The 27,952-nt window shown below is 39.2% G+C and overlaps 1 protein-coding gene across 3 annotated transcripts in view; it reads right to left on the bottom strand.

The window, feature by feature from the left end:
• Positions 1–27,952, bottom strand: part of LOC124156330 (protein spire homolog 1) — a 582,796-nt gene that overhangs the window by 536,129 nt on the left and 18,715 nt on the right. For all 3 annotated transcript variants that reach the window (XM_046530818.1, XM_046530820.1, XM_046530821.1), the window contains exon 2: positions 19,728–19,762. In XM_046530818.1, coding sequence (XP_046386774.1) covers positions 19,728–19,762 — 35 coding nt within the window. The remainder of the gene's footprint in view (positions 1–19,727; positions 19,763–27,952) is intronic.

Raw genomic sequence — 27,952 nt, 5'->3', positions numbered from 1 at the left:
GTTTCCTGAAATGAATAAATTTACGGAATAACACGTGTTCTTAGGCTTATTTTCAAAGCGAGTAAAATGTTTCACGTAACAAAGGATGATACATTTAAGGAATAAAAGCAAAAATAAAGCTTCAAAATTTAAAAACAAATTGAATAATAATTACTAAGTGGCCCTTTCCGAAGACTATAAAAGAAAATTAATAGACATGGAGATAAGAGTTCAAAATTTAAAGCATATCCCTCCTTTTAACACTTTTTTTTCATACCAACAGTCGCATAAAATCTACACTACATATGCTATACGCGGTATTACGAGGGAGCAATTTTTGGCATGACATGAATAGTTATGGCCCACCATTCATCAGCAGGATGACACGCGGACTCAGAAGCACCCGTGGGGTAAAAGAGAGGAGAAGGCGTCCGGGTTCACGGCGCGCATCGGGGAGAGTTTTGCGTACGTTAAAACAGAAGACGAGAGAGCAGCGAAGCGTGCAGCGACAGTGCTATAGCGACTGATGCGGAAGGATATTCCCCCCGAGGACGCAGCCGCCAGGGGAGGAAGCTGGCGAGAGAACAGCGGTCGACGGAGCGAAGAAGATGGGATGAGGAGGAAGCAGGAAGACATGTTGTATCGAGGAGATTAGAAAGAGAAAGGGGGCAATTGTTGTGCAGTTGGCAATGCTGGTTGCAAGCGTTTCCACGGAAGCCAAACAAACTCATGATTACAATCTCAAGAGCATAGGGGGCAATAGAATCAATTAAATGGGGGAAATTCTACCAAATAATAAGCATCATCATATATATTATAACAGAATTGTCTTTTTCTGTCGTTCCGTATATGATCCGTCAATACCGCAACTACAGTGACAAAAGAGGCATCATTTTAAATGTTGAATCACCGTCTTCTGACGAAAAATATAGTCTCAATTACTATTATTTCACTTTTCACCCATTAACTTGACTTAAAAGTTTCGATTTTTGCAGGTCGATTACTCACTCGACTCCACACATTTTTTTATTCTAAACTCCAAAAAAAAATGTTTCAAAATTCATGATGATGAAAATCATGACCAAAAAGTTATAACATTGTTACTTCTAATATTGTCTATAAAGAAGTTTTGTAAATAGCGGGCAATTAATTATTCAGTAACAGAAGTAATGATTTTTCTTACTGGGACCAAACTCTCTTGCCTGTATTGCATTCATATGTTTCGTATGTTTTTTGCAAGAAAACAAGTATGAATATAGTACTTTATGATACACCTTCTTCTCTTTTAAAACCCAATTACTCAGTTTCCTCAACATACTTACATCCCTGATAGCTTGAAAGTGTGAAATTTTCGGCCGGGTTGCCTAGTTTAGAATATTTACAAACGACAGCGCCACAAGAATAAATAAATTTTATTAATAAAAAAATATCGGTGAGAGAATATACACGTTCAGGATTCATCTACCCCTGGATCTGCTGTTCACGAGTTCACTTTGTGGATTTTTCATGATATAGGATATTAATAAGATACAAACAGCTGTAGTAATTTTCCACGTTATTTTATTCGCTCAACCGGTTTCAACGTTTTACTTGTCACTATCGAAAGCTGTCTGAATAAAGAGCAGTTAGCCTGGTACATACTGTTGGGAGGTGTAGGTGGGGTAAGCTTTAGAAGTAGGAATTACGTAGGTAAGTGGAAGTAGTAAGTAAGTTTCAGGTAAATGATTCCCCAATTTAACCCCCCAATCCTACTTCTAAATTTTATCCAATATACACCTCCCAGCAATATTTATACAACGCCAACTGCTCTTTATTTAAGAAAGTGCTTGATAATGACGTTGTAAACGTTGAAACCAGTAGAGCGAATAGAATAGTGTGGAAAAATACTACAGCCGTCAGTATCTTATTCATCTACATCTACATATTACCCTAATATACATATCATTATTATATTATATAAACTAAGAAGGGGTTCGGCAGGGGGTGAACCATTACCAACACGACCAGATTATTAAAATTAAATTCCATGTACATGTGTGAGGATTATAAATATGCTGAGGATATATTGGAGCAATTCATAACTGCTTGAAATAATGTTATCAGATGGCTACCATATTGCCTCTCCACGAATAAGACAAGTTTTCAAATAAGCAAACGAGGGACGAGGGTACATAGAGCAAATGCGTGCGCAGATCTCGCATGGATCAGGGGAAAGCAGCGTAGGAGGAGGAGAAAGAGTGGGGAGGGTCACAGGTTCGCATTTAGGATCTCTCTCTCTCCAAGTATGCGCTCCTCTTGACAGCAGAGAGAGTCATGACGTCAACGTTTTCCAACAATGCGATGAAAACGGAAAGCACGATTGTTGCCAATACGTTTGAGAAAACGGTTATATCAACTGTCACATTGTAAGTCAGTGACACCTGAAAGACTCGACTCGATGAAAAGCACTGGAGGAGAAATATGATTAGAAAATTGATTAACTTTAGGTTAAATTGATACACTCATGACAGAACTTTCTTATGAATAAAAACGTTTTGAAGATATCGATATCATTGTGTAAATAGTGGATACTAGCTTTAATATTACTCAATTAATCAAAAAATCAATTAATAAATAACTTAAAAAATACAAAAAGCGCACGCTGTCTATAATTCATTTATTCTTAAGACCCAAATACCGGATTGAAAATATGACATAAGATACATAAAAATACAAATAGAGCCTAATGATATTAAGTATTTATCCGACGTATTTATATCCAATTTCAAGCCTTCAAGAAACCAGAGGTGGAAAAAATAATTCCACGATCTCAGCGTGCGTGATCAACTTAACGTACGCACCCAGTAGGGTAACAACACGCTGATTTTTCTATAAGCTTAACTATTTGCCAGTCATTGCTAACATGGATATTTCAATGATTCCACCACGGCCAAATGCAAACCAAAATAGCTTAACTGTGAGAAAATGAATTAACCAATGTGTGGGAACTGATATGCCAACTGAAGATTGAATTCACGCTTACTGTTCGGTTAGAGAGATTTAGCGCAATTGCACGTTAATTAATAATGCATCCACGTCGCCATCTGCCGGAAAGCCGAGAAACAAATCCTTTCCCACCTTTTTAGGATAGATACAGCAACTGAATGTAAAGTACATCTCTGGGTTTTCTTGCCATAGATAGCATCTTGAGGCACTCTGCAAGACTAGATAATCCAAGTTACAACACGAGTAATGGTTCGCAATATTTCCCGTAGAGGTCAGCGAACAATTAATTACACTCACAAGTTTCTAAGCAAAGGGTGTGATGCATGAGTGAAGAAAAGAAATTTTTAGGATCTTTGACACATGAGAAGGAGAATTTTTAAACTTTCTTAAAATTATATGAGAAATACTCATACCTAATCCGGAAATAATCTGAAGGGAAGACTTTAATGTTAATCATTATAGTAGGACAACTTAAAGTAGACCAAAACTATATCTTAAAATCAATTAATCAAAATGATAGCCAGATTTATAGCACCCATCAAAACATCCCATATGATGAAGTGATGTTTACTTTTTTTAACCATGCTAACTGGTTAGCTAACGCTACTAACTAAGAGTGAGATTTTGATACTGAGGAAGCAAGATTGGCAGACGACACTCGAGATGTGACGAAAGATAAAGTGTAGAAGAAAGTGCTCCGCTACCTGAATGCGCAAATAGCTGGCAACAACGATATCAAGGATCAACATTGGACGGATGGAAGAACACAACCTCAACAGACCCTTTGGCTCACATCAGTCGTCAGCGATGTAAGCGAAGGATCAGGGAGTGACGCGCGACCAGGTCGTGGGAAAATAAGGGGCAGGAGGGATTCTCCCATTCTCATGGAAAAGGACAGGGGTGGTGAACTCTTAAGAGAGGGTGAAAACAGACACAGAGCGCTAACAACGACTGCGGAGCCGCACGCACGAAGCAGGCGCAAACATTTGAGACCGCATGGTTTTTTATGTTATTGAAAATGTCCATAGAACACACATCAATATCGCCGATTTAAAATTCCCAATTTATACATAATTGAAAATATCCGCACGCATCAACATTGCCAATTTACAGAGGCCGTAAAAACACAAATATCCAAAATAAATACATAAAACACAAGAAGGAGAATGGCAAAAATTCTTGAGAAACTGAATAAAGAAGTGATGCTGTTGATTACATTAGAGGCATTAGATAGTTAATCAAAGTTCGTTAATGTGTGCGAGGAAAGAGAAAAGGGATCAACGATCAAAGAATGGGAATGTGCGGATTTGGGAAAAACGCAGTCATTATCATGTTAATCTCAAAATGGGTCAAATTGGGTAAATCGTACTGTTGATACCCGCTCAAAGCTCGAGTTAAATTAAGCTCAAAGGCTAATTGTTTCAGACAATTATAATCGCACATTTTCGTCCAACCTTAATCAATTGATGTCCTTCAAAATCCTGAGAATTAAATAATATGTCCAAACGGCTGGATAATCAAGAAAAACAATTTTCATGGAACTGCAAAGTGCATAAAAAATAAATATGTTCGCGTATCCATAGCTCAGTAACTAAGGAGTTGCGACCCTATGTTTACAGAACAAAAAATGCTTAAAACTGTCTCCCCTACAAACTCCTGAGGTATTGTAGATTCCTCCAGAAACACACTGTGTATACCCGAAGTATTTTTCAGTCTTCCTCCGGAGACTATTACTTCAGTTTTCCCTCCATGATATATCTCACTTATTAATCATTGTGTCTTACGACATGGTCCTTTTTTGGAGTAAGGTGCTCCACATTTCCCAATCTTCTCCTCCTCTTTGGTGCTCCGTCACTATAGTGGCAGGTATGCAAAGATCTACGCATGCCCGCGAAGAATTAAGTGCAATAACATCTCTTCGCTCAGAGATGTAAGTAAGCACGCATCCGTGTCACGAGGAGCATGACTGTGTGGCCCTTCTCTCCGCGTGCCCACGATTCACGATAGGAAAGACGACGCCGCGGGAGTGCGAAAAAAGCAGGCGCGTCACGAGTTTGACCCTGCCGAGAGCGGAGACGGTGGTCTCGCCCGACCCTAACGGGCACCGAAAGGGGCGAAATCCCAAACCGGGTTCCGTCCCTCGAATATGGGTGGAAAGGGTTTCACCCCAATGGAATACGGACACATCCGCGTTGCGACGGATAAATTAGTTAACCTCGTGTCTGTTTAAGGAATCAAAAATGTATGAAGCCAGTAACGTCCTGCCGCAGGTACTCATGAGATGCGAATATTCCACTTACTTACTTGGTAAACATAATTTTCAATCATTCTTTATTTCCATCATTTTGGTTCAGACACATAATTTTACCTCCGGGCAAACTTTGCCTCTAATTTTTACACCACCCTTTCTCTACATGTCCACCTTTCTCCATTAACTTCAGAATCTTGTAACGGGAACAGTTTATGGTGCATGGTTGTGAAATGAAACGAAGAAGTATAGCTACAGAAGAGCAGATAATTAAGAGCTTAATGGAGCGCTATTAAGAAAAGAAGAAAGAGATGAGTTGGTCACACCCTGAGGCTCAATGGATTCGTTTAGATTCGTATAGAGGGAAAAGCCCCAAAGAGAAGTTCCAGGAACAAATATATGGGAAAAATAAAGAGGAAAATATAAAGATAAAGCATTTTAATAAGAAGTTAAAGTAGTTTTAGTTAGTAGAGAAGTAAGAGAAGAATTCGCAGGTAACCAACCAAGGCGTCCAACACACTACCCTAAAAGAAAATTATACATTCCAAAGATAATACTCGATAAACAAGGAAAATAACGAAATAGCAGGTAGCAAGCGTTTAGACCATGGATCTTGTAAACAGTAGATGCGTTGCTAGGGGAAAAATATTAGTCGCGACATCAAAACAATTTCACGAGGAGGAGATTTCTATCTGGACCGCACGCTGCACCATTCCGCTACTTCAGTGCGTAAAGCGAATAAGCTAACGAGATAGAAATCACGGATTCGAGTTACTTTCTTCACTTTCGACCATGCCACTGTCTATTGTTTCGTCCAGAATTTTGCAAACGGAAAACCTTAGCAACCGGACCCATTATTCACGTCGGAACCAATTAACCACCCCTACGTAAGTTCGTTGAATCTCATGGCGGAAAGGGTATTGTGGACGGGTTTCGAAACACAGGCGCGCATCACGGAGGAAGAGAGGCGGAAAGGGAGTCTGGATAGACTGCGCAGGGAGAGAGGGAACTGACGGGCACGACGCATCGATGAAAAAACTTAGGAGGCGGCCGTAGAAGACACGGTCCGGGTGATACACACATCGTAATAGCTCCCACACTCAGCCACCTTAATCGCCTTCCGAGTTCCTGATGCGAGGCAATACGATTTAAAAAAAACACAACATCACGTCAGGGTACACGCGTCCCCGATGAGTAAGGAATACGGTTCAGCGGGGTCACGAAGCGGAGAACCGTGAAAATGCGGGAAGCTCAGGACCACGCGCGGTTTTTTTTGCGCAACTAAGGAAAGGAGGCGGGGTGGAGAGCTACGGAGAGGGCGAACATTGAGTGCGCGGAATGAACTATTGCGAAAGCCGAAGATCCGCCGCCCGTTGTCCGGAAAACTTATTCGGAAGCTGCGACTACCTGGCGCCAATTTGAAAGTTGCTCCCCAGCAAGGCGGGCGCAGCGAAGAAGTGGGGTGAGATACGAGATTTCGAAAATAGTGGTTGGTTGACCCTAATTAGGCTCGGTATATAATGTTATCCTCTCTTCTGAGTGTTGTGTGTTGCCTAAAGATATCTCTCAACTCTTACAACTCCAATCCTTTAGTTTTCTTACTTTAAGACTTAGTTGTCCTGCAGGTCTGTTTATTTTTTGCTTTCTTTTTTTGTTAAATGTAAAGAGAATATTTTACTAACATTATTATTTTTGTCAGTAAATTTCTCCCTTCCAACGTAAAAAAAGAAGACAAAAATAATTAGCCCTAAACAACGACGAAGTATTGAATAAAGTAATAAAACTGAACGCAAAGTAGGAATCATATCACATTTTCAATGGATTTTCTGAAGTACTCCCTTCCACTTTAACAAGAAGTAACACAAAAATAAACAGCCCTAAAGAACGGTGAAGTATTGAAGAAAGTAAGAAAATCGAATGCAAAGTTGCAACTATATAACATTTTCAATACATTTTCTTTTCATATATATACTTTCAAAATATATATTTTATTATAATTGATAATTGCCAGAAATTCTAGGAAATGGCAGCTTCTAAATAAGTACAAGTAACTATTTGCTCGTGAATGGAATAGAAAAGAATGATACAAAGCGGAATAAGTCTTAAACTATTAACATTTGAGACGACAAATGCGATTTTATTAAAACACCATTTATAAAAATAGAAAAGGCGTGATGAAAGCTGGCAACTGATAATGATACTCCATAAATACTTAGGAATCCTTATGTACAGCGGAAAAAAGAAGCAGGTGAATATTATCGAAAATGGGAATTGGAAAGACACGCTGGTGTCATTATAAGGGCGAAGAAACCAAAGTCCGTCATTGAAAAATAATCCAAGCCTTGATTTTTCAGTTACAGGCACGAAAACCCCTAAACTCGTTATTTAATAAAAAATAACGATATTTTCAAATTTATTTGCAGTGAAACAAAAGGACGTATACCTTTATTCCAGATAACCAATAATAAAACAATAGGATTCAAAAGAAGATATTTTCACAAAAAGGCTCTCCCATCCACAGCAAAGATTAGGTCTGAGATAAACATTTTCCGCAAACAAAAGTGAGTGAAACGTGTTATACCGTCAGCTCTCTGAATGTCATGTGAAAAAAAAACCTTTGATAAAGACCTAAGATCTAAATATAAAGATACGCGTCTTTAACAAAGGAACACTTTAACACAATTGGAGTTTCATAACAATATAGCAAGTTATAAAGGGCAAGGTTATTTATAATTAAATTCTAATAATTGACGACTCAATTTTACTGAAGTTATGTCAATAGAGAAGGAAAAAATATAAAATGAAATATTTGTATTTGTTCACATTAATGAAAAACGACCAATAAATACACACTTGCAATTCAGTGACTTAATGCAGGCATAGTAAACGATTCCAGTACTTCTACATTGTGATGATGACACTTCGCCCTAAAGAATAATGGGGGACGATAACTAATTAGAAATCGGCAAATGATCGGCTGCACCACAAAGATAAACAACAGTAGATCAGTGTACTGCAATGGGAAAAAGGAGTTTAAAGGCTTAAAACAGATGGCTTCAATGAAAATGACAGAAAGCTGTTTCGGGGGTCATATTTTTCTGGACGCAAAAATCACAAAACAAATGTGAAGCGTGCATTGCAGAGGAAGTATTTTAGTCGGGCAAATTAAGGAATCATTAGAGGTGGAAATAGACGGACACTGGGTCCAAGCCACTACTGTGATAAAACCATAGACTAATTTACAAATCAAAATTACTATGAAAACAGGGACGTGTTACAGAAGCGCGGAAAAATATGAAAAAGATACTAAGAGCGTAAAGGGCTGCAAATATATCCGAAAAATAATACTTGCTGTCATTAAACTACCATACATTTTATATTTCTGTCCAATTTATGCATTTCTTCGAGAGCATAACATAGGAAAAGAGTATCGCCAGCAAAACTATTGATGAAAGGGCGATTCAGGAATCCAGAAAACAATGTCACTCCTCACCGCGATATAAATCGCAGCATACTACACCCAATTCATAATTCTCTTCCTAAACTCCCGCAACCCGGAATATAAAGGAGTGAAGAAGGCGAATGCGCAATCGAAATAAGAACACAAACGCATTCAGCAAGAAGAATGATGTCCGCGAGGCAATGGCACCATGGCTGTGCTATCGAATCGCAGTGGTATTCCGTTCATAGAGATGGAGAGATTCTCGCATATTAAATGCCAGTATCCAATAACGGCGATATTCAGGGCACGACGGACGGTACGTTCCACAAACTCCGGAAGCATGCAGAGGGGGGATTGAGAGGGATAAAGGGGCAAGTGCACTGGCGCCTCGGCGAGCTCAAGACGGACGGACGGGCGCGGACAATTGAAGGCGGTAGGGCGCTCGCGGAAGGACGGAGTCATAAAGAATGAAAGCATCCGACTTATGAATACCAGAGAGAGAGAAATAATGTACAACTACTCTAATATGAGGAAGTGTAAAAAATTAAGTCTTCAACAATAAACATTAGCGGTGCATGCATAGCAACACTACACGGAATGAAGATTGGGAAAAAGGTATACGTATACAAGAAACCGGAAAACCTTCCCTATTTCATTCTAAATACAGTTTAATTTTTAAACCAGCTACTCACTGATAGGTTTCCGGGTAAAATAAAGATATGCAGGTGCGAGGGTAACGGAAACAATAGTAATTACATTCACGCAGATACATTAGCTATTACAACTGCCTTGTTTTGAAATAGAAAACTATTAGCTACAGTATCTATAGTCCAAATAAAATTTATTAAATAGCAATCATAATCAGATGTCAAAAAGTTACAAATTTGTGGAGAAGAGATAACCAATGACAGAGGTAATTAACGCCACAAAGGGGAAATTCATAAGTTAGTTGTGAATTAAGCAATACTTGGGCCCCAAAACAGAGAAAAATGCGACGGTAAATAATATTCTAATCTATATTGTAGACATTAAAATAATCTGCACTTGATAGTTTAGCCTTTTCATACCAATTTACGATGGAAATAGATGAAATACATTTATACAGCGACATCTCATCATTTTTCTACCGGTCTTAGAATAGTCGAAAAGAGATAACTCACATAATAAATGAATGCACTATAGTTGTTGAAGATATTTACACATATCTATGTTTTTGTATTCCCTTCAAGTAAACCTACACATTTCCAGAATTTTCTTTTTTACTCTCAAAGCTTCAATATGAAATTTCATGAGCCCTGTTGGAAGACTTTAAAAGAGGAAAAGATTGAATCTACGAGACAATCCCCAGAGAGCTACCTGATATACCTATATATCTGCTCACCACTTCGAGACGGAAATAAAAAGAGGTTGCTTACAGCGAGCCGGAGCTCAGTCTAAATCACAGACAAATAAATGTTTCGTCGACAGCTAAATCGAGGCCTCGCCACGATGGTTGGTCGCTTAAAGCCTTTCCGATCGTATTCTAAATTACCCCCATCCCTTACCTATCCCAAGCAACTAAAGCGGAATCCATGCGGCCAAAGAGACGTCAAGTGAATGGCGAATTGACATATCCGCATCGCCGGAACGAGAAAAAACACTCAAGCAAATTACAGATAACGATCGATACCGCCCCCGAGGAAAGTCACACGCACAAGTGCATCTCCGAGAATTCTCCCGAGAAAACGGCACAGCTGCGGATTAAGAGCAAACACACACACATTCAGATGGAACGGGTTTGATGCAAAGCAATCGGCGGGAATTAGGGCGAGCAGAGGAGCACTCCGATATAGAATTAGGCGAGATGACATTAGGGACTATGATGAAAAATGACCAATCATAAAAACATCGGAAAGAAATTATTTTCCCCAGGCGCATTAACTGGAAAATGAGTTACATTATAATTTTTACATGGCAGATTCAATTATATTACAGAATTTACATTGTGATAAATTTTAATAAACGTGGAAAATTGCAAGAGTTTATTTCAATATGGAAACATCCCACTCCACCATCGGATTATACTTATTATCGTTCCTCACAATCACCCTACTACGAACATGAAAAAATTAATAGATGGGGAAAGGATTCATCGATAGAAATGCAGGGCTTAGGAACAACAAAAGAGGAATGATTTACGAAAAAGGCATCGGTTTTCCGCTACGATCTCCATACTATGCGTAGTCTCACCAGGCAACTTATCCTAAGAAAAAGGCTAGAACTGGGCATTCATCACAAATGTCACACTGACGCCGACGAAACGCCCATCAAATATCACGATCAAGTTCACACGGAATCGAAGAGCCACAGATTGTGTTCGAATAGCGTGAGTCTGGAGAAAATGAATGAGCCGACGAGGGTTGAGGCATTGAGGCACTCCAGAAAGCAGTATTAGAATTATGGGACACTGGAAAAGAAGATCGAAAAACTATGGCCAGAGCTAGGGAAAGGCACTATGTATTAAATGGGCATAAATAGGAGAGAATAAAAAGAGATACATAAGAAAAGGAAACGGCACTATGGAGAATTTTTCTCCAAGAAGAATAAGATGGATAGGTCACATCATGCGAAGCAGCAGTTACGTTCGAAAAACACTGGAGAGAAAAAAAACTATTAAGGTTTCTTCCCAAGGAGAACTATGCACAATTAGAGCAAATCATTACTTTGAAGAGGAAAATAATTACTGGAAAACAAAGGAATAGGAATTCGTTACGAAACATATAAACAGCAGACTAAAGGAAACTGATCCTACGTTTTAAACTCCTATAAGCTACAGTGTAGCCTATGTCTCTCCAATCTGAGTTTCATCTGATAGGTACAAGCTGTATTAAAAATTGAACGTAAAATCTATAACGACAAAAAAAGGTTCCGAAAGTGTAGCATATTTCATTTAGAAAATTCTTTAAGGTGATGCAGACGCAGAAATATTGGTGAGATACAAAAAATAGGCGCAGAAATAATGGAAGAACATTGAATAAATCTAATTTAAATCGCTGAACAAATTAGAAAATAAAAATGGGAAGGTATTGAGCGGGACGCATAGGGGATGAAAGAGCAATTGGGAAGGGATTAAAAAAAACCTTTTAGCGTATAAGCGGAAAAGAATCACAGTGCCACAACTCCGCGAAGAAAGCTGAAAGATTTTTTCCCTCGCACCCCCTCACCTCACATGCTCAACGCTGATGGAAAACGAAAGAATCGAGGGCGAACTAAAAACTAGTAGAGCAAGGTAAATGGCTGGCAAGGGCACGCCGCGTGATAGTGCTGGATTAGCGCAAGTGCAAACACACACACGCACCGCAGATAACTCATTAGCAAATGCTAGAAAAGAATCGACCTCGAAAGCCGGGCAGTACACCTACCCCGCTATCAAAACGCCATACTCACTTCACTTGTCCAGTCTGTGAAACGAATATTTCTATCGAGTGGACCTCAAATAGGCAACAGAATCACACGCATGCTTAATGCACTGAATGATTGAGGAAGCGATTCGATTGGATGGTCACACTAATCGATAAAAAGTGCAATTTAAGTATTTTAACCGACATTATGCATCAAAATACATTTCACGACCTGAAATACATAGAGAAAATACTCTACGAAATGTATGGTTCCACTTTGAAAGACTTTTCCAAGTATTGGTGATTTAAAAAATACAATCCGCAGCAAAATTTGTAAAAATATAACTGATTAGAGTATATTATGTGACCAAAACCACGCATAAAGTGAGACAATGCCTTTTGAATTGCTCCAAGGATACGAGTCCTTTAAGAAAGCACTCTATACCAATAAGTGACTCCTTTTCATCTCAGTCATCACTAACGTCATATACCATTTCTCTGATTATACTTAAGTTTTTTAAGCCCATAGAAATATAAATTTGTTTGGATTTCGATATCCAGTGGTCCTACATTGGGTTAAGATTATTATTAAAGTATTCTACTGATTAAGGTAGGTCTCCATGGAATACTTAAGAAGCATTCCGTGAGCCTCCCCTTCCTTCTAGCTCTTCCCTCTCCAATTCATAATAAAATATTTCCACTCCCTTTCATTCCATCTAAAAATCATATTCTCTTCCTTCCTCTCCTTCGTTTTCCCAACATTCGACCATCTAATAATGTTTTTGAAAATTCAGTATCCCCTCCCTGTTCAGTACTCGTTCCATCCATGCCTTTTGTCTCCTCCGTATCTCATCTAGATGCAACCTTTCCTCACCCACCACGTCCAGCACTTCGTCTTTCCTCCTCTCCGTCTACTTCACCTTCTCTATTCTTCTCCACATTGAGTGCCACAAGAAAAGCTATGTCACCTCGAAAAAGTCGATCACTTTTCGGGAGCCGAATGAAACTTTAACGTTTTCGTTATTATCGACAATTTAAAAATGTGCCACGAACATGATATTCTGCTAATGAAAAATGAATGTTTCGCTTGATTTCAGTGTAAATTTTGCAAAAAAAAAAATGACTCGCCAATTATATATGATTTTTTAAAGCACCCACACCTACAATTCCGATTTAATTTCGAGTGCGACTTGGGCACATAAAATGAAGCTTTATCTTATAAAATCAGTGAATTTCAAAGTAGCAGAAATTAACATCTACTTCAATAGCCGTTGCCTCAAGCTGGGGGTAGCTCCGAAGTACTCCATTAACAAGCATAGTATTTGTAAACCTGTACATAGCACATTTTTTAATATTTCCTGTATTTGATAATGGTGTAATAGCAAACTGAAACCGGTCATACAAATTTTTATAAATATTTTGTGGAAGTAACAAGCTTAAGTGTCTGTTATTGATAATCTAGAATGCCAGTCTTCTCTCGCTGTCCTTCCCAATTGTTTTCAATTCCATGTTACCACACCGTACTACAGTGCAAAATTCCAGATCACCAACTAAAATAACAAACATTAAAAGAACATTAGTGTTAGTGTCATTAATGCTTTGTGTCTTCACCAACCTTTTCTTTAAACTCTTATATAACGATCCTCTAATAAGCTCCTTCCCATTAATGAACTCTTTATTCGCTCATCCAATTATCTTCCTGATTGTACGACAGGTTTCGCTAATCTGCAAGCGATACCTGTCGTACAATAAATATAAAATTGTGGAAATTGCTCCTGCTTCCTTGTTATGTTCCGTTTCCACTCCATCTCGCCCGAAACCTCAGATTATATTCTCTTCCTGATGTCCTATGATAGCAAAAAGTGGATATAATAAAACCATTCACCACTTTCCCCACGTGTCATACCTCCGCTTCAAACGCGCGAATGGGAAAAACAAAGAAAGTGGAAGGGAAAGTGTAGGGAGTGTATAGAAGAGAGAGAGAGAGAGAACTCGGGAGGTCTGGAGACGGCTATGAACGGAGGGAAGATGCGATATGGGCGAGCGGTTGATGCATAGAAATTGATTAGCCAGGAATGTGGAGGCGGCAATTGGGGGAGGGGTCGGAGGGCGGAGTGAGGGAGGCTATGCGGAGGAATGAAGCTTTTAAGGTGACTGACGGCGGGTGGGAGGGGGAGAGGAGGGAGGTTACCCCGGAGCACTGGGCGAGGCCACTAAACACAGGTATTGGAAGAGTGGAATGAGAGAGAAAAGTTATATTTGGGAGGAAGGATACAAAACACACGAAGGCCACCCAATTCACCAGTTGCTCTCTCCCTCTCTGGCTGGGATGGAGAGGAAAAAGGAGAAATTAGGCAGGCTTCTATAGGAATGTCCTCTTGAAAGGAAAAATCAATGCAGGAGAGGCGGCTAAAAATAACATCCATCCAAGGTTCCAGCCAATCAAGTGAATAATGAAAAACTTTTTATCTCCTGATAGAGAAAAAAAGAACGAAACATTGTTTATTTTCTGGCCAGGGTCAATAAAAATTTAAATGATGGTGCACAGTTAAATAGATGGTAAATGTCAAAAACAATTATATCCGGATAGAGAAGAAAAGGTCGAAACCTATAGTTTTGTTTTCTCCTGGCCACAATCAATAAAAATTTAAGTTATAGTGGATATTTAAAGTGTTTAAAAAAAAACAAAATAGTTCATACACTCGTAAATCACCTAAATGACACTCTGAACAAGTGAACTCATTAAACTCATTGCGCAAATTTATTAGGTGACGGAAGAACACTTTCGGTGAAGGTGTTATCCGAGAAAACGGAAAACAATTGAGAGATTTGATATAATAGCCGCTAAACTATGCCCTGAAGTCTTCAACCTAGTGATGTCTGGGATGAAAAATAGTCACGCATAGGTACAGAATAAATTCTTAAGGGGCTCGTTTCCATGGTGAAAGCCTCAAATGTGATTCCCTAGCAACGCGATAAAAGCATTATAAGAACGACTATTGCCTTCCTGAAGGTTGAATAAGCGCACTTTACGCTGCGGAAATTAAAACCATTCTCACGACGATCCTTTACGAGGGGAAAAAATCGATAATGGAGGCAATAATGGGAACACAAAAAACAACCTCAAAGGTCAAAAGAACACGATGTGTCGCAATAAAAGGTGGGAAAGGAATGGAGCGAGATATCAAAGAGTAGATGGCAAAGGAAACGATAACATAAAAAAGAGGAGACTGAAAAATAAATAAGGATAGACAGTAGAGAGAGAGAGAGAGGGATTAACACTTCGTTTCAAAAGCACGTAAAGCCTTCGATGGGCAGCTCACGCGGAAAACCCCTTCCTCCTGCCATCCTTACGAGCCTAACCTTTGTCTTAACGTGGGAATAACTAGGGAAAAGCTCCCGCAGCATTCGAAGCGCGAGGCGAAACAGAATATGGCGCGTGTTAAAGAGGAATATAATCCTCCTGGTTCTAGACGGGGTGGCAGGTTGGGGAAGTGAAGTCTTCGCCGATGTTTTGAACCTCCCCAGTGAGGTCCTTACAGTAAACGTGACAGATCGAGTGGGGTGCACCGTAAATAAAATCTAAGGCCAACATCTTCAAATCCTAACCTCAGTAATATTATGGGGAATGGGAAAAGTTAGAAAATTAAATACACACTTATGCGTCAATTTTATTAAAAACTGATTGTTCTCCTGAGACATTTGTGAATATTAAATTCGATGGAAATAAACTTTCCAATCAAAATAAATATAAATACATAAATAACGTTATCCACATAGTCAATCAGACCCATCACGAGTTATCCAATTTCTTCATTAACAAGGATATAACCATTTTGCTGCAAAAAAAGACCACTTTCTTTGACAAAAGACCACATTTGGACAATAAAATCACAAGACTGTCATTCTAATGAAAAGCAACTTGACCCCGTACAAACACAACATACACTTCTATCAAAGTTCATATCACATTGACGTAATTCACTACGTCAAACACATTTACGTTTCTTAAAAACAACTACGGCATGTATTTCATACGAGTCCGCCGACGGTAGGGATAATACTAATACTATGCACGCCATAGGTCCAAAACGAAAGAAAGAAAATACAAAAAATAATTCCATCACCTAAGGTAGATATCGTGCTTTAAACTAAGTTCCTTTCCTTCAGCTAAACAATTATCAGATGCACATTTATGCAGCGTATTCGCACATTCTTCTGGGCCAATTACGAACGTCAAAAGTGGCGCTAAAGATTAAGTAATTATTTTCAAATAAGAAAAAAAACTTGAGGGCTTTTGCACATTCTTAAGGGCAGATGGCCAATGTCAAAAGTGGCAAGTCCTCAGCCTTGCAAGGAGAGGAAAAAGATGATTCTGCAGGAAAATACAGAACAAATATAGGATTTAGAGTCTGTGGAGGGAGACAGCAAGTACAATGATTAAGGGAATATAAGTGAATGTATGCAGCTTGACTCGTACCGGCCACAAGGAAGGCTTCACTGAAGGCCAGCGAGAAAATTACTTAAGGAAGCTTAATAACTACACAAGCATGTAATTCAGGCGGAGGAAGTTTTTTTTTTAGGTAAAATTACGTCAAATCGGCGCTGCAGCAACCCAAATGTATCAGCGGTCGAACTAATGCGTACATTACGCAATAAGTAATATCAGAGTCCTATAGGTTTTACCTGACAAACAGGGAAAGGGGACCCGCTTTTTTTTTCTCCTTTCAATCTGAAAATTCCCAAATTTGAATCGGATGGTTAAAATAAAAAAGTTAGCAACGTCATTGTGGAGTAAAATGTTCATATTAGTTACACCACTTCCAAGGAACATCAATCTCGATCAAAAATGTTTAATATTGAGTGGCAAAACATGCGATGCAGCAGGCAATTCACTTAGAGCAAAGCTACGACATCAATCTTCGACCAACAATCCCCAATGAGAGACAAATCTAAGGGCACTATGTACTTAGATACTCAACCAAACGACATCACGTGACACTGGCCGTCTACTAAGAGGAACACATGATATAATACCAAGTAAAGACAGGCCACTCTCGTTTTCTATTCGTTTATGGCAAAATATGCAACAGGATCGGAGATCACAAATATGAACCGAATGGAATGCTAAATGTTTTTGAATGTCCTTAATCAGATTAAGTTTTGTCTCTTCAATAATGACTGGAGCTTTAAGTACATAATAAACATGACTGGTAGCTGAAAGAAAAACTGCTACAAAAGGGAGCCTAAGATTACCCCTTTGAAGGCAAAGTAGAGAGATAAACCATAAAATGTACGTTAATATACAACAATTTATTCACAAATAGATTCAATACAGACAGAGACGTTACCGTAGAATTAGTAGGAGAAACTTCAGAATATGATAACATACGCCTATCTTTTATGACGTCGATTTGAAATGATTTATAATTGATTTGATTAACATAGATAATATAACAAAAAAAAACGTAACCCATCGATAGGATGGTTCATAATCCAGCAGAGACAGGGTAAATCGATAAGGAAATATTGGAGGGATACAAAAAAGAAATTAGTCACGGGAACGGCATTTTTAAATACGATATTAATTAAATACACAAAAAACTCAGTACCATCAATATTTAAGAAAATTACGAGGATGAGAGAAAAGGATAGAACTACCTTGGTACAGTTCCACTGAAAGTGGTTATCCTTTGTAAGTAAGCTACATTTGGCGTATGCAGTATGTTTTTCAGCAAATTTTATAGCTGTAAATAGATTGGGTTGAAAATTATTACAATCTTAATGGGCTTGGTGTACTCAAAATATGTTCATCAATCGCTCCAGACTCGCAAACACAATCCATCATAGGGCCACGAAACTTTAAATAAGATATACCCATTAATTTCACACTAATCGACCAAATAAAACGTCATAGGTATTCATAAAAAAGGGGAAAATGGTACCAAAGGAGGTCTCAACGAGGATTGCATTGCGAGGAACCCAACGAGCCGTAGGATAGAACGCGGAACGGTGACGTATGAGAAGGGGTAATCGGGGAAACGAGTGGGAATGTAGGTGAGCACATGAATCGATACCAAAAGCACCTTTCCTTCACACGAAGGAGACGGTAGGCAGGCGGGGGGGGGGGAGAAGTTGGATTAGAGGGGGAAACAGCAGCGCAGGAGGGGAACGCTTACATATCCACGGCGGAGTGTGCCAAGACGGCCCCAACTCCAAAACCTACACGAGCATGAAAAAGACCTGAGGAATGGCACAGCGACCAAAAAAAAAAGAGTAGGAGGAAGTAGAAAAATTTTCACTTGCGAGCAGGGATGGCCTTATAAACTAAACGAAAGTCAAAACCAGTAAAATTTAAATACTTTCGTTTCCGGGAGGGAAATGTAGAAAAGAAACGATATGGATTTAAACCCGGGGAGCTAAACTCAGAGTCGAAACGAAATCGGAGTCAAAACTACACCGGACCAAAACTAAACTAAAACTCTGGGACGGAACGAAACGCTGATAATGTTTCGCACTGGGGGGATCACGTGCTTCACCTTCAACAGATTAGTTTCCACCCACACACCGAGTAAGAAGTGTGGCTGAATGAAGTAGAGATTCGGCCTAGTGCCATCAGATGTATGAGGCTCTCATATTTTTACCACGAACCGGAGAACGGTGAACGTAAACTGGCCATTCGATTTTTAAGCTCATTGTTGTAGCCTCTCAACACGTATGTCAAACGTAATGGGTCGAAACTATTCTCTCTTATCCCCCTCCACTTCACTTTTGGGATCGAACCTCAAATATGAGAGCAGAACTTCGATTAATTTAGTTTCGTTACCGGGAGTAAAGCTTCGTCTCGGGTCGAAACTAAACTTCTTGGTGATTTTCATTTCGTGCGGGAACGAAACTAAACCTTGACCCCGTATTTTCGTTTCACTTGCCATCCCTGCCTGCGAGCGAGAAAAAATAGATCAGTACTCACAGCAGTGAGTGACACACAGCGCATTTCCTCTTGTAAAGATCAGTTTTATTTACTGCGATCAGTACATTTCACTCCAATCAGTATATCAAACTACAATCAGTACATCAAACTCCGATTAGTTTATTACGTTTCGATAGGTATAATGCTAAAATTACCCGAAAAAATTAATTGCAAAGGAAATTCTAAATCCGCTGAAAATTGCAAAAAAATCATCATGTCTAAGCAAACAAAGCGTCAGACTAAGGTCGTGGATTCGAGACCTGGGCATCATCATATGATTTTGGAAATAATATTCCACACCCAACCTAGAACCACCATTGAAATCATGTAACATTGCATTGTGTTCTGTAAATTGACACGAAAGTAAGGTCAAGATGTTCTTCGATGAGGTATTTAACAAATTTATTCCAGGCTGGGTCCACAGTATAGAGGACAATAACAGATACAAAATCCACTCACACGATTTAATTTCCGGTGGCACTACCACCTTCTTCGGAGTTAGAAAAATATATCTATATTTATATAAAACAGATACATCCCAGGCTGAGCAAACACAGTACAGAGGAAAATTAAATATACTTGAGATTCGCACAACTAAATTTACGGCGGCACTGACACCTTCCTCGGAGTTAGACAAACCGAATACGATTGCGACTTTTTTCCCATAGATGAGAAAATGCGCTAAAAATAAGACGATGTATTGATGTTTTTATTCTTGCTTACCTTACTGGACGAGGGCGCCTTAGTCCTAGACGACCCTGCAATGGAAAAAAAGAAAAAAATGTTAGAGATGGGCATAAATATGAGTGAGCAAGGTTCAGAGAGTGGGTTTCACCCGCATCAAAAGAGAGTAACATGGGCGTGTGCATTTATCAACCAGAGCGGGACGCTCTTTGCCGGTGGCAAGGACACGTCGCGTACGGCGATTAATATGGCAACGGGGGCGCCCCCGTTGTAATAGACATCCACGAATCAGAAGCTAGCACAACACGCCGCTTCCAACGCGCTGCTAACGTACCGAATGTGCGACGGCCAGAGGCAAAGAAACTAGGCCAGACAAACTAATGAAAAACAAAAAGAGGCATTCACAATTAGTGCTGGTAAGTATTATAATTAGGGATGAGTCGATTCCACTTTTTTTCGATTCAGATTCCAATTCCGATTCCTTCAAATCGATTCCCGATTCTCGATTCCGATTCCATCGATTCTTGTTCCTTCTAACAGGTGGGATTTTGATTTATCTGTAGCATTGCTGTCATTAAAATTTAAGAAATAAATAGAATAAAATAACTAGGGATGGACGGATCCAGGATTTTTGGAGCCTGATCTTTCGAATCGGATATTTTCGACTCCAAATGCATTTTCAAATTCCTGCCATTAAACAAAGTCATTATTCAAGTTTATTCTGGGAACACACAATTAATGGAATGCTTTTTAGATTTTCATCCACATTTTAATATTTTTATAAATTAAAAATCTTTTTTATAGGCCTTCATGTTGTTTTTTTTAAAACATCTTTACATGCTCAGGACCTAAACTGTTATGCTTGGGTTTTGAAATGAAAATAAGAAAAATCTTAGGATGAACCACTGACCAGTGGCATAGCAAGAGGACCCCCCAAAATATAAAAACGCAATTACTTTCCTTCATAAAAGGAAACAAAATATTTAAAAATTATGAATTTACGAAAATGAAAAATGAAAAAAATGAATATTTGAAAAATGAAGTTTTTTCTATTATGAAGGGTGTTAAAATTAGTTTGAAACCCTCTCCTTTGTACCCTGTTGTTTAAAAATTTTCCCCACTGGTTTTGGACCACCCCTTAACAAAATTCCTGGCTATCCCCCTGCCATCGACTGAATTCAAATTTTCCTCACGCACGTTTCCCCCGAATTTTATTTTCTCATTGCATACCGACTTGTATTTCACCCGAAAATGCTTCACTGTGGTGAGGTGGATTAATCACATCCTCGCGATAATTTATGCCACAGTGCAAGCACACGGCATTCATTGGTTCTCTTTATCTCAATGGAAATGTTTATAAACAATGAAAGAAAATTTTATCGGTGTATCATTAAATTAAATTGCAACTGCGCAATCAGCAACACAATTAACAGTATTTAAAACGGCATTAACGTCACGTGCGACGAGGTGCTCAACCGCTCAGCATGAGGAAGGGGTAGGCAGCAGAAGCGCGTAAAGGATAGGTGGAGGGGAAGGAGCAGTGGCTTAGCTAGGAATTTCGTTCGAAGAGAGAATCGGAACTCTTTCCAACATTACGGGGCGTTGCATTCACTGAAGCTATTATTTAAAATTTCGGATCCAGATCCGATGTCTTCCGCGACTTTGGATCCGATGAAGGGCAATATCCGCGGGCATTTGGATCCGAGGTATCCGATCCGACCATCCCTAAAAATAACATTAGCCGCGGTGGCTACATTCTCGTTTGGCCGCGGTGGCTAAACAATAATGTAGCGTTCATGGCGTCGATACATACCAGGGCAGCCTGGCGGGTGCGCGGTGGCGGCCGAACGCAACGTGTCGAGTCCGCCCGGAGGCCGCGGCGGCTTATGCCAAGCAAGTATCAACTTCCTCAAGGGTTGCATTGATGAAACTGGGCTATACAAACGTGAATGTGTCTAATTTTTTTATTATTGACGCAGGCGCGTGTTAGTCTAAAAAAGTTTCATGTATAAAAAAACCGCTCTCAGCGCGTATTTATAAGAAACTTTTTTCACGGGAAAACTCGCTATTATCATCAGACTTCAAATATCATTCGAAAGTAAAAAAACATATTTCGATCTATTATACTTTAAAATTGGTGGTCCAGTTGAGTTCTCCGAATGTGATTCATAATCTTAACAATTTGATTTGCCATGACCAGCGGTTAATAAAAGAACGAAAAACGCATGCAATGCTTCCCGAACCCGTGGTTTCCATTTTTTTTCTCTGAGAGTTGCTCATGAACATGCGCCATTCCAGGGTTTGTCGGTTTGTCGCTCTTGCCGATATTTTCATGTTTCCGAGGCCGCTTAGGCATGTTCGTCGCAGCTCCCGCGTGCCGGGCGTATCCTCCGCGCGGGCAAGGCTGACACCGCGGCCGCTTAGGTGTGTGGCAGCATTTATGCCCCAAACTTATAGTCTATGCTCAAAACATTTATCTTCCTGGAATCGATGGAATCGGAATCGACTTTAGGCGATCGATTCTCGATTCCGATTCCGTGCCCGAGAATCGGTGGAATCGAGAATCGACATTTGGAATCGACTCATCCCTAATTATAATCATTCAATAAAACAAGGGTTAATGAAATTACGGCATTGTTGAAATTAGGGCTGAATTAAAGCTGTCACGTGGAGGAATCAACATACCCGGAAAACATATATATTAATAAAATTAATCGTTAAAAGTAACCAAATATATGAATATTTCTCAGTATACCCGATGCATACAAACGCGTATTTAAAAAGATTTTTTGACAGTCAATTTGTAGCGACTTACGAAGAAATGAGCGTATGAAATATGCATAAAAATCCATAATCAATGACAATTTTATAGTACTCCACTGCGGTAATACAATGAAATCTTTATTGTGGTGATATAAACCTCCATCAAACAATTACTTTATATTCAGTCCATAAAACCTGGAATAAATGCAATTATACATCGCATCGTTCCGAAAACATAAGAAATATCGCGTACATCTATATCACAGTTTCATCCACCTAAGAAAATATACGGTAGGAAGAAACCGAGGTAGTAGTTGAACGGTTTTTCAATCAATTACATACGTATAAGCCGACAGGAGACAAAATTATAATACGCGCTAAAGAATAGTCATCAGAATTTTATGAAATTCGAAAAAAGCACAAGGCAGAAGAAGTATGACATATCACCCAACAGGAGAAGCATGTCTTATTGTTAGACTCACAAAACAAGCCTCTCATTATTGCCCTCAAAATGAGATGAAATGAGATATCATAAAAGGGCTTTTGATTCAAGCTCATTAGCTTTTACGGCTGATAAAAGCACAGATGGCATTTAATGCTACTGCCGCGCAGATAAGACAATCGACCACGACGACAAAAGATATTTCATATCAATGCTTTCCCATACAAGGTGCAAGCATTGCTGCACAGCGATTATCACTCCTGAGACCCTAATTATCCCCAAATATCGATTCCTTCAGGATCTTTTTAAATATTATTAAATATTTTCTAGCGACAAATCGATTTTTCAAAATAAATTATTATCCGAGAAAAATTAATAATTACTTTGATATTAATAGAGAATCTGTAGTGTAAGTCTTAATGCAAGTACTCCAGTAAAAAAATGGAATAAGGTAGGACTGATGACGACTAACTATCAAATATCAAATCAATTACTATCAAAAATGGTAAAACTTTATTCCAAAGACAGCTGGCATCGCGCAATTATTTAAGTTAATGGCGAAGACGAAAACCAGGTATCAAAAAAGGATAATAGGGTAGTTTCCTTCATCAAAGAAAACGAAATGCATTGATCGCAATTCGTTACCCACCATTAGGGTTTTCATAGCATTCAAATATTTTGGTTTTAGAAATCCCAGTTTAAACGAATGGCAATGGTCAATTTTAACCTCATTTGAAAAAGGCCAGATTGGCGCCCATGCGATTCCACTCCACGCGACATCACAGGGACCTAGTTTCTACACGAGAGGATAGGAGTTTTACATCATCTGAGATTACCAATGCATGCATGAGGCACAGAGCTCAGGGAAACATGTCTTAATGATCACCTATTAAAACTGCCTAAGGTCGGAAAGTTTCCTTCGTTTGATAAGGTAGTAATAATCCATATTTAAGCCAAGCGCTACCTGGTAGCAGGGTACTCTGCTACCTGCTAGTAGCCTGCGTCGTATGAGCGCTCAAGCCTCGCCTCAAGGTCATCTCACAGGGCGGCAACGGGAACCAGAAATACGTCACACGGACTTTTCCCATCATTCCTACTTAGCCGTCGCGTTTTCGCGCGCTTGAAAATTTTCACTTTTCGTTTAATCGCGAAAAATAGATATCGTCATTCGAAAATCTAAGAGCGGGAAATACGTACTCCAGGAGTAATAATCTTTCGAATAAGGCAATAAAAAATAATAAGAAACCACCCTATTACAGCCACATTGTCTTATTAATATTTGACAATAAACCCTCAAAGTGTCTCATATTAGGCTTTTTCATTTAAATACAAACAAATCCAATCCACTACTTTCACGTTGAATAAATACGTTTCAAGCTTCAGCGCACCTCGACAATCCGAACATTCCATTTTAGAAGGCTCTAGAAAATTGAATAAGCTCCAATACAATCCATAATCTCCACTCTACCCACGTCCAATGACAGGTTATAGGGTTCAATAAAAACGGACTAATGTAAAATAGGCACTTTATAACCCGACCGATAATTTACAAGCTCCATAGCAAACTTAATCAGGTGGATATGGTGATACTATAATGTAAATTTCTATTTGATTTCTAGAAATTTCTACTTCATTTTACTTCCAAATAACTGCAAAGATCAGTTCTACACGGACTAATTTCTGAGCAGTAAAAACATTTAAAGAAGATCGAATACAAGGATCGTTTGAGCACTTGATACGTTAAGAACATAATAAAGAATCTTTTTCTTGTATCTTAAACCATACAACGATTTTATAAGAATTCTTACATTGAACTAAACGCTAATCACAAACTGAAAAATAAAAAAAATATCTGTCAATGTATCAAGAGTACAAAAGGTATTCGAATTGGATCGAACGGAAACCATGAACAAACTGAAACAGTAAGAAAATGGGGACAAGGATGCAAAATGACAGTTGAACGAGAGTATCCCTACAAAAAATTCGACGACTGTCTCTTTCCATGAATTCGCTCCCATTTATACACCGAGAGCGGCCTATTTCCGGAAATGAAAACAGGCAAGGTCGCCGCTCGAAAATATATTCGCGTCCGAAATTCTCGGTAAATAAATAAAACAGATGAGCACTCATAGACCTTTCTTTGAACGGTATTGGGGACGAATTCCTAAAACCAGTCCCTTCCAATGGGATGCCAAAATGATCCCCGAGAGACGGGAAACTAACTCCAATGCACAAATAAAAACAGGAATGGTACCAGACAACCCAGAATAATTTCCGAGAAAGAAACTTCCGGTCCTAAAAGTTTGGCATCGTAAAGAAAAAATGATCAAATAATTAGGACTTCTCTCTTTCACCCGGAAGGTTGACTTCAAGGATTGTAAAAAATATTCGTAAGAATTTTTCACCTCAATGATTATGGATGAGATATCGCTAGAAACTGTGAAAAGAGTAAAGCTTCAATGCGTGATAATAACACCATACATCTCCAGCTTCTTTACTACGCATAGTTTCTATGGAAATATACTATAAACGACACATTATTTACAAATAACCATTATCACGTGTGTTCCTACTTTCTTTATTTAATGACATTCACTGAATCCTAATATAATAAAGTAAGAAAACGAAAAAAGCGAATAACACGATACATTGCGTAGAGTAAAAGTGGAAGGGACTTTTGAAACTCACAAAAAGAGATGACTGAAGAAATGAAGTTTCAACAAATGGGAAACGTAAATAATTACAATAAATAATGGCGAAATTAAAAAATCACCACTTTAATCCAGAAAAATTATAATTGGTTAAAACAAACCACGATTTGGCAACCCTACTTACTGCTTTCGTCCATGCTCGGTGGCATCTTTTCCATCATCTACTCTCCCACTGAATTTCGACTTTAGAATTAGCTAAAAGAAATTTCAATGAATATCAGTATGAGTCAAACTGTGAACGTGGCAGCCGGATAAAAACCGAAGCCACCTCACAAATGATGCAAAAACACAGTAATATTTGCAATTGAAAAGCCCGCAAGTAGGCCTAATAGTCCATTTTTTTCAATATAAAAATTGTCCATGTGTAATTCACCATACTCTGATTGAATCAACTAATCAATCAAGACGAAAAGACGAGAAAGTATTACAACGAGGAGAAATGCAAAATTCATACCTACAAAGAGCTAATCATGAATGCATGTAATACCATAAATATGATGAATAAAAGTTGCTATCGTAAGAATTATCGTAGAGGGAATAAGACATTCGTATCGACCGTCAGTAAGAGTTTTCTGTTATTCGTGCGAGGAGGCTAAACGGCTATAAAGAAAGAAAGAAGTGTTGAGAAGCGAGTGGAACACCAAACGTAGTCCACGAGAAACGCAGAGTAAGAATCGCCCCATTCTCCCCCAGTCGAACTAAAAATGAAATGCCAAGGAGGTGCTCAACCCCCTTCTTCCGGAATTGAATCAATGGCCCGTGGGAAGAAAACAATACGCCACTAGGAGTCCCGATGATGGCTTCGATTGGGACAGGCACGAAGTCGGGGGAGGGGATCAGTGGGCTTCAGCTACACCGAGACCTTTTCGCTAGAGTCGGCTGCCCGTGATACATCCTCTGAGGATGTCACCAGCCCATGGGCTCTTAACCTCTGACATATATATTCGACATAAGTATACTATGTTTTTCTAAATATATTATAATTACACATTATGTTTTTCGATATAATTGCATGTCACAATATGCCACCGAATCATTTCAAAGAAAAATTCTTTAATTCTATCTCCTTTGAAAATGGACAATTTTTAGTGATAAGTACTTGGAAAAATTCAGTGTATGTAACTAAAGTATGAAAACCACAGAGATTAATTAATATTAAAAGTATTCTACCGATCAATTTAGGCTTCCATGAAGTGCTTAAGAAGCATTCTGGTAGCCTCCACTTCCTTCATGTGCTTCTTCCTTCAATTCGTAAAAAGACCTACTCCCTTTCAGCTTACCTAAAATTCCTATTCTCTTCCTTCCTCTCCCTTGTTTACCGAACATTCGACCCTCTAACATTGTTTTCAATACCCCCCTCCCAGTGATATTTCGCACTCCTCCGGCCACGCCTTGTATATGCAGCGAGCATGTGGTATCCAATGCAGAAAGACTGTTAATCCGTGAACTTAATAAAATACAAAGGAAAGCTGCGCGATTCGTCCAAAACTTCTACTGGCGTACCCACAGCGTTGCCCAGATTTTAAGCGAATTAGGCTGGGGGTCGCTGGAGACTCGGGAGGCTGCGCGCTAGGCTTAATTGTCTGAGCAATTGAGAATAGATATCTTTAAGAGCGACACGGAGAAAGTCATCTCAGAGCCCCACTATAATTCCAGGTCCGATAGAAGCTATAATTTAAGAGAGATTTTTTGCCGAATATTTTGTTCGAGCATTTGCTTTTTATATGTTAACTGATGGTGTCCTAACACCCCTTGCCGCAAGCCTTTTCTGGAGGCTAGCGGGATAGTAAGTACACGTATAAGTACTCGCTCCATCCATACCTTCTTCATGCGACTTAACAACAAACCGCCAGTATATACCACCCTCACACACAACCGAACACACTCCCGAAGCAAATTTATGGCTACGTGCATGGATTGAGAGAGAAGAAAACTGGCTGTTTGGATGGAACGGGGGAGATCGCGAGAGTCATAAACGGATGTCGCAAGGACGATAAACTTCGGAAGGAGGAGGAGACGACGAAGGAGAGCGGTCGACGATATCCGTCGAGGTTGACGGGGCAAGAGACTCGCCGAAATCCGAAGCATTTAACGTAACGAACCGCAAAAACGACCCCTTCTTCCACGGCGCATCGAAAAGGGAGGGAAGGAGGCCACGGAAGAGAGGGAAAAAAGGGGGGAACTGGAGGAAAAGGTCTTCTTTGCAGGGAAAAGGCCGATTAAGCACAGTAGTTTTGGGGAGGGGGCAGAGGGAGCAAGGGGCCAAACTTAATTGTTAATTTGTCCGAAAAAAGAAGGAAACTTGTAAATTCAAGTACGATGAAAACAAAAATACCAAACATTTAAAT

The sequence above is a fragment of the Ischnura elegans genome, chromosome 3, assembly GCF_921293095.1.
Source record: "Ischnura elegans chromosome 3, ioIscEleg1.1, whole genome shotgun sequence".
Lineage (NCBI taxonomy): Eukaryota > Metazoa > Arthropoda > Insecta > Odonata > Coenagrionidae > Ischnura > Ischnura elegans.
Note: the sequence above shows the minus strand (reverse complement) of the source record. Positions and strands in the feature narration are given on the sequence as shown.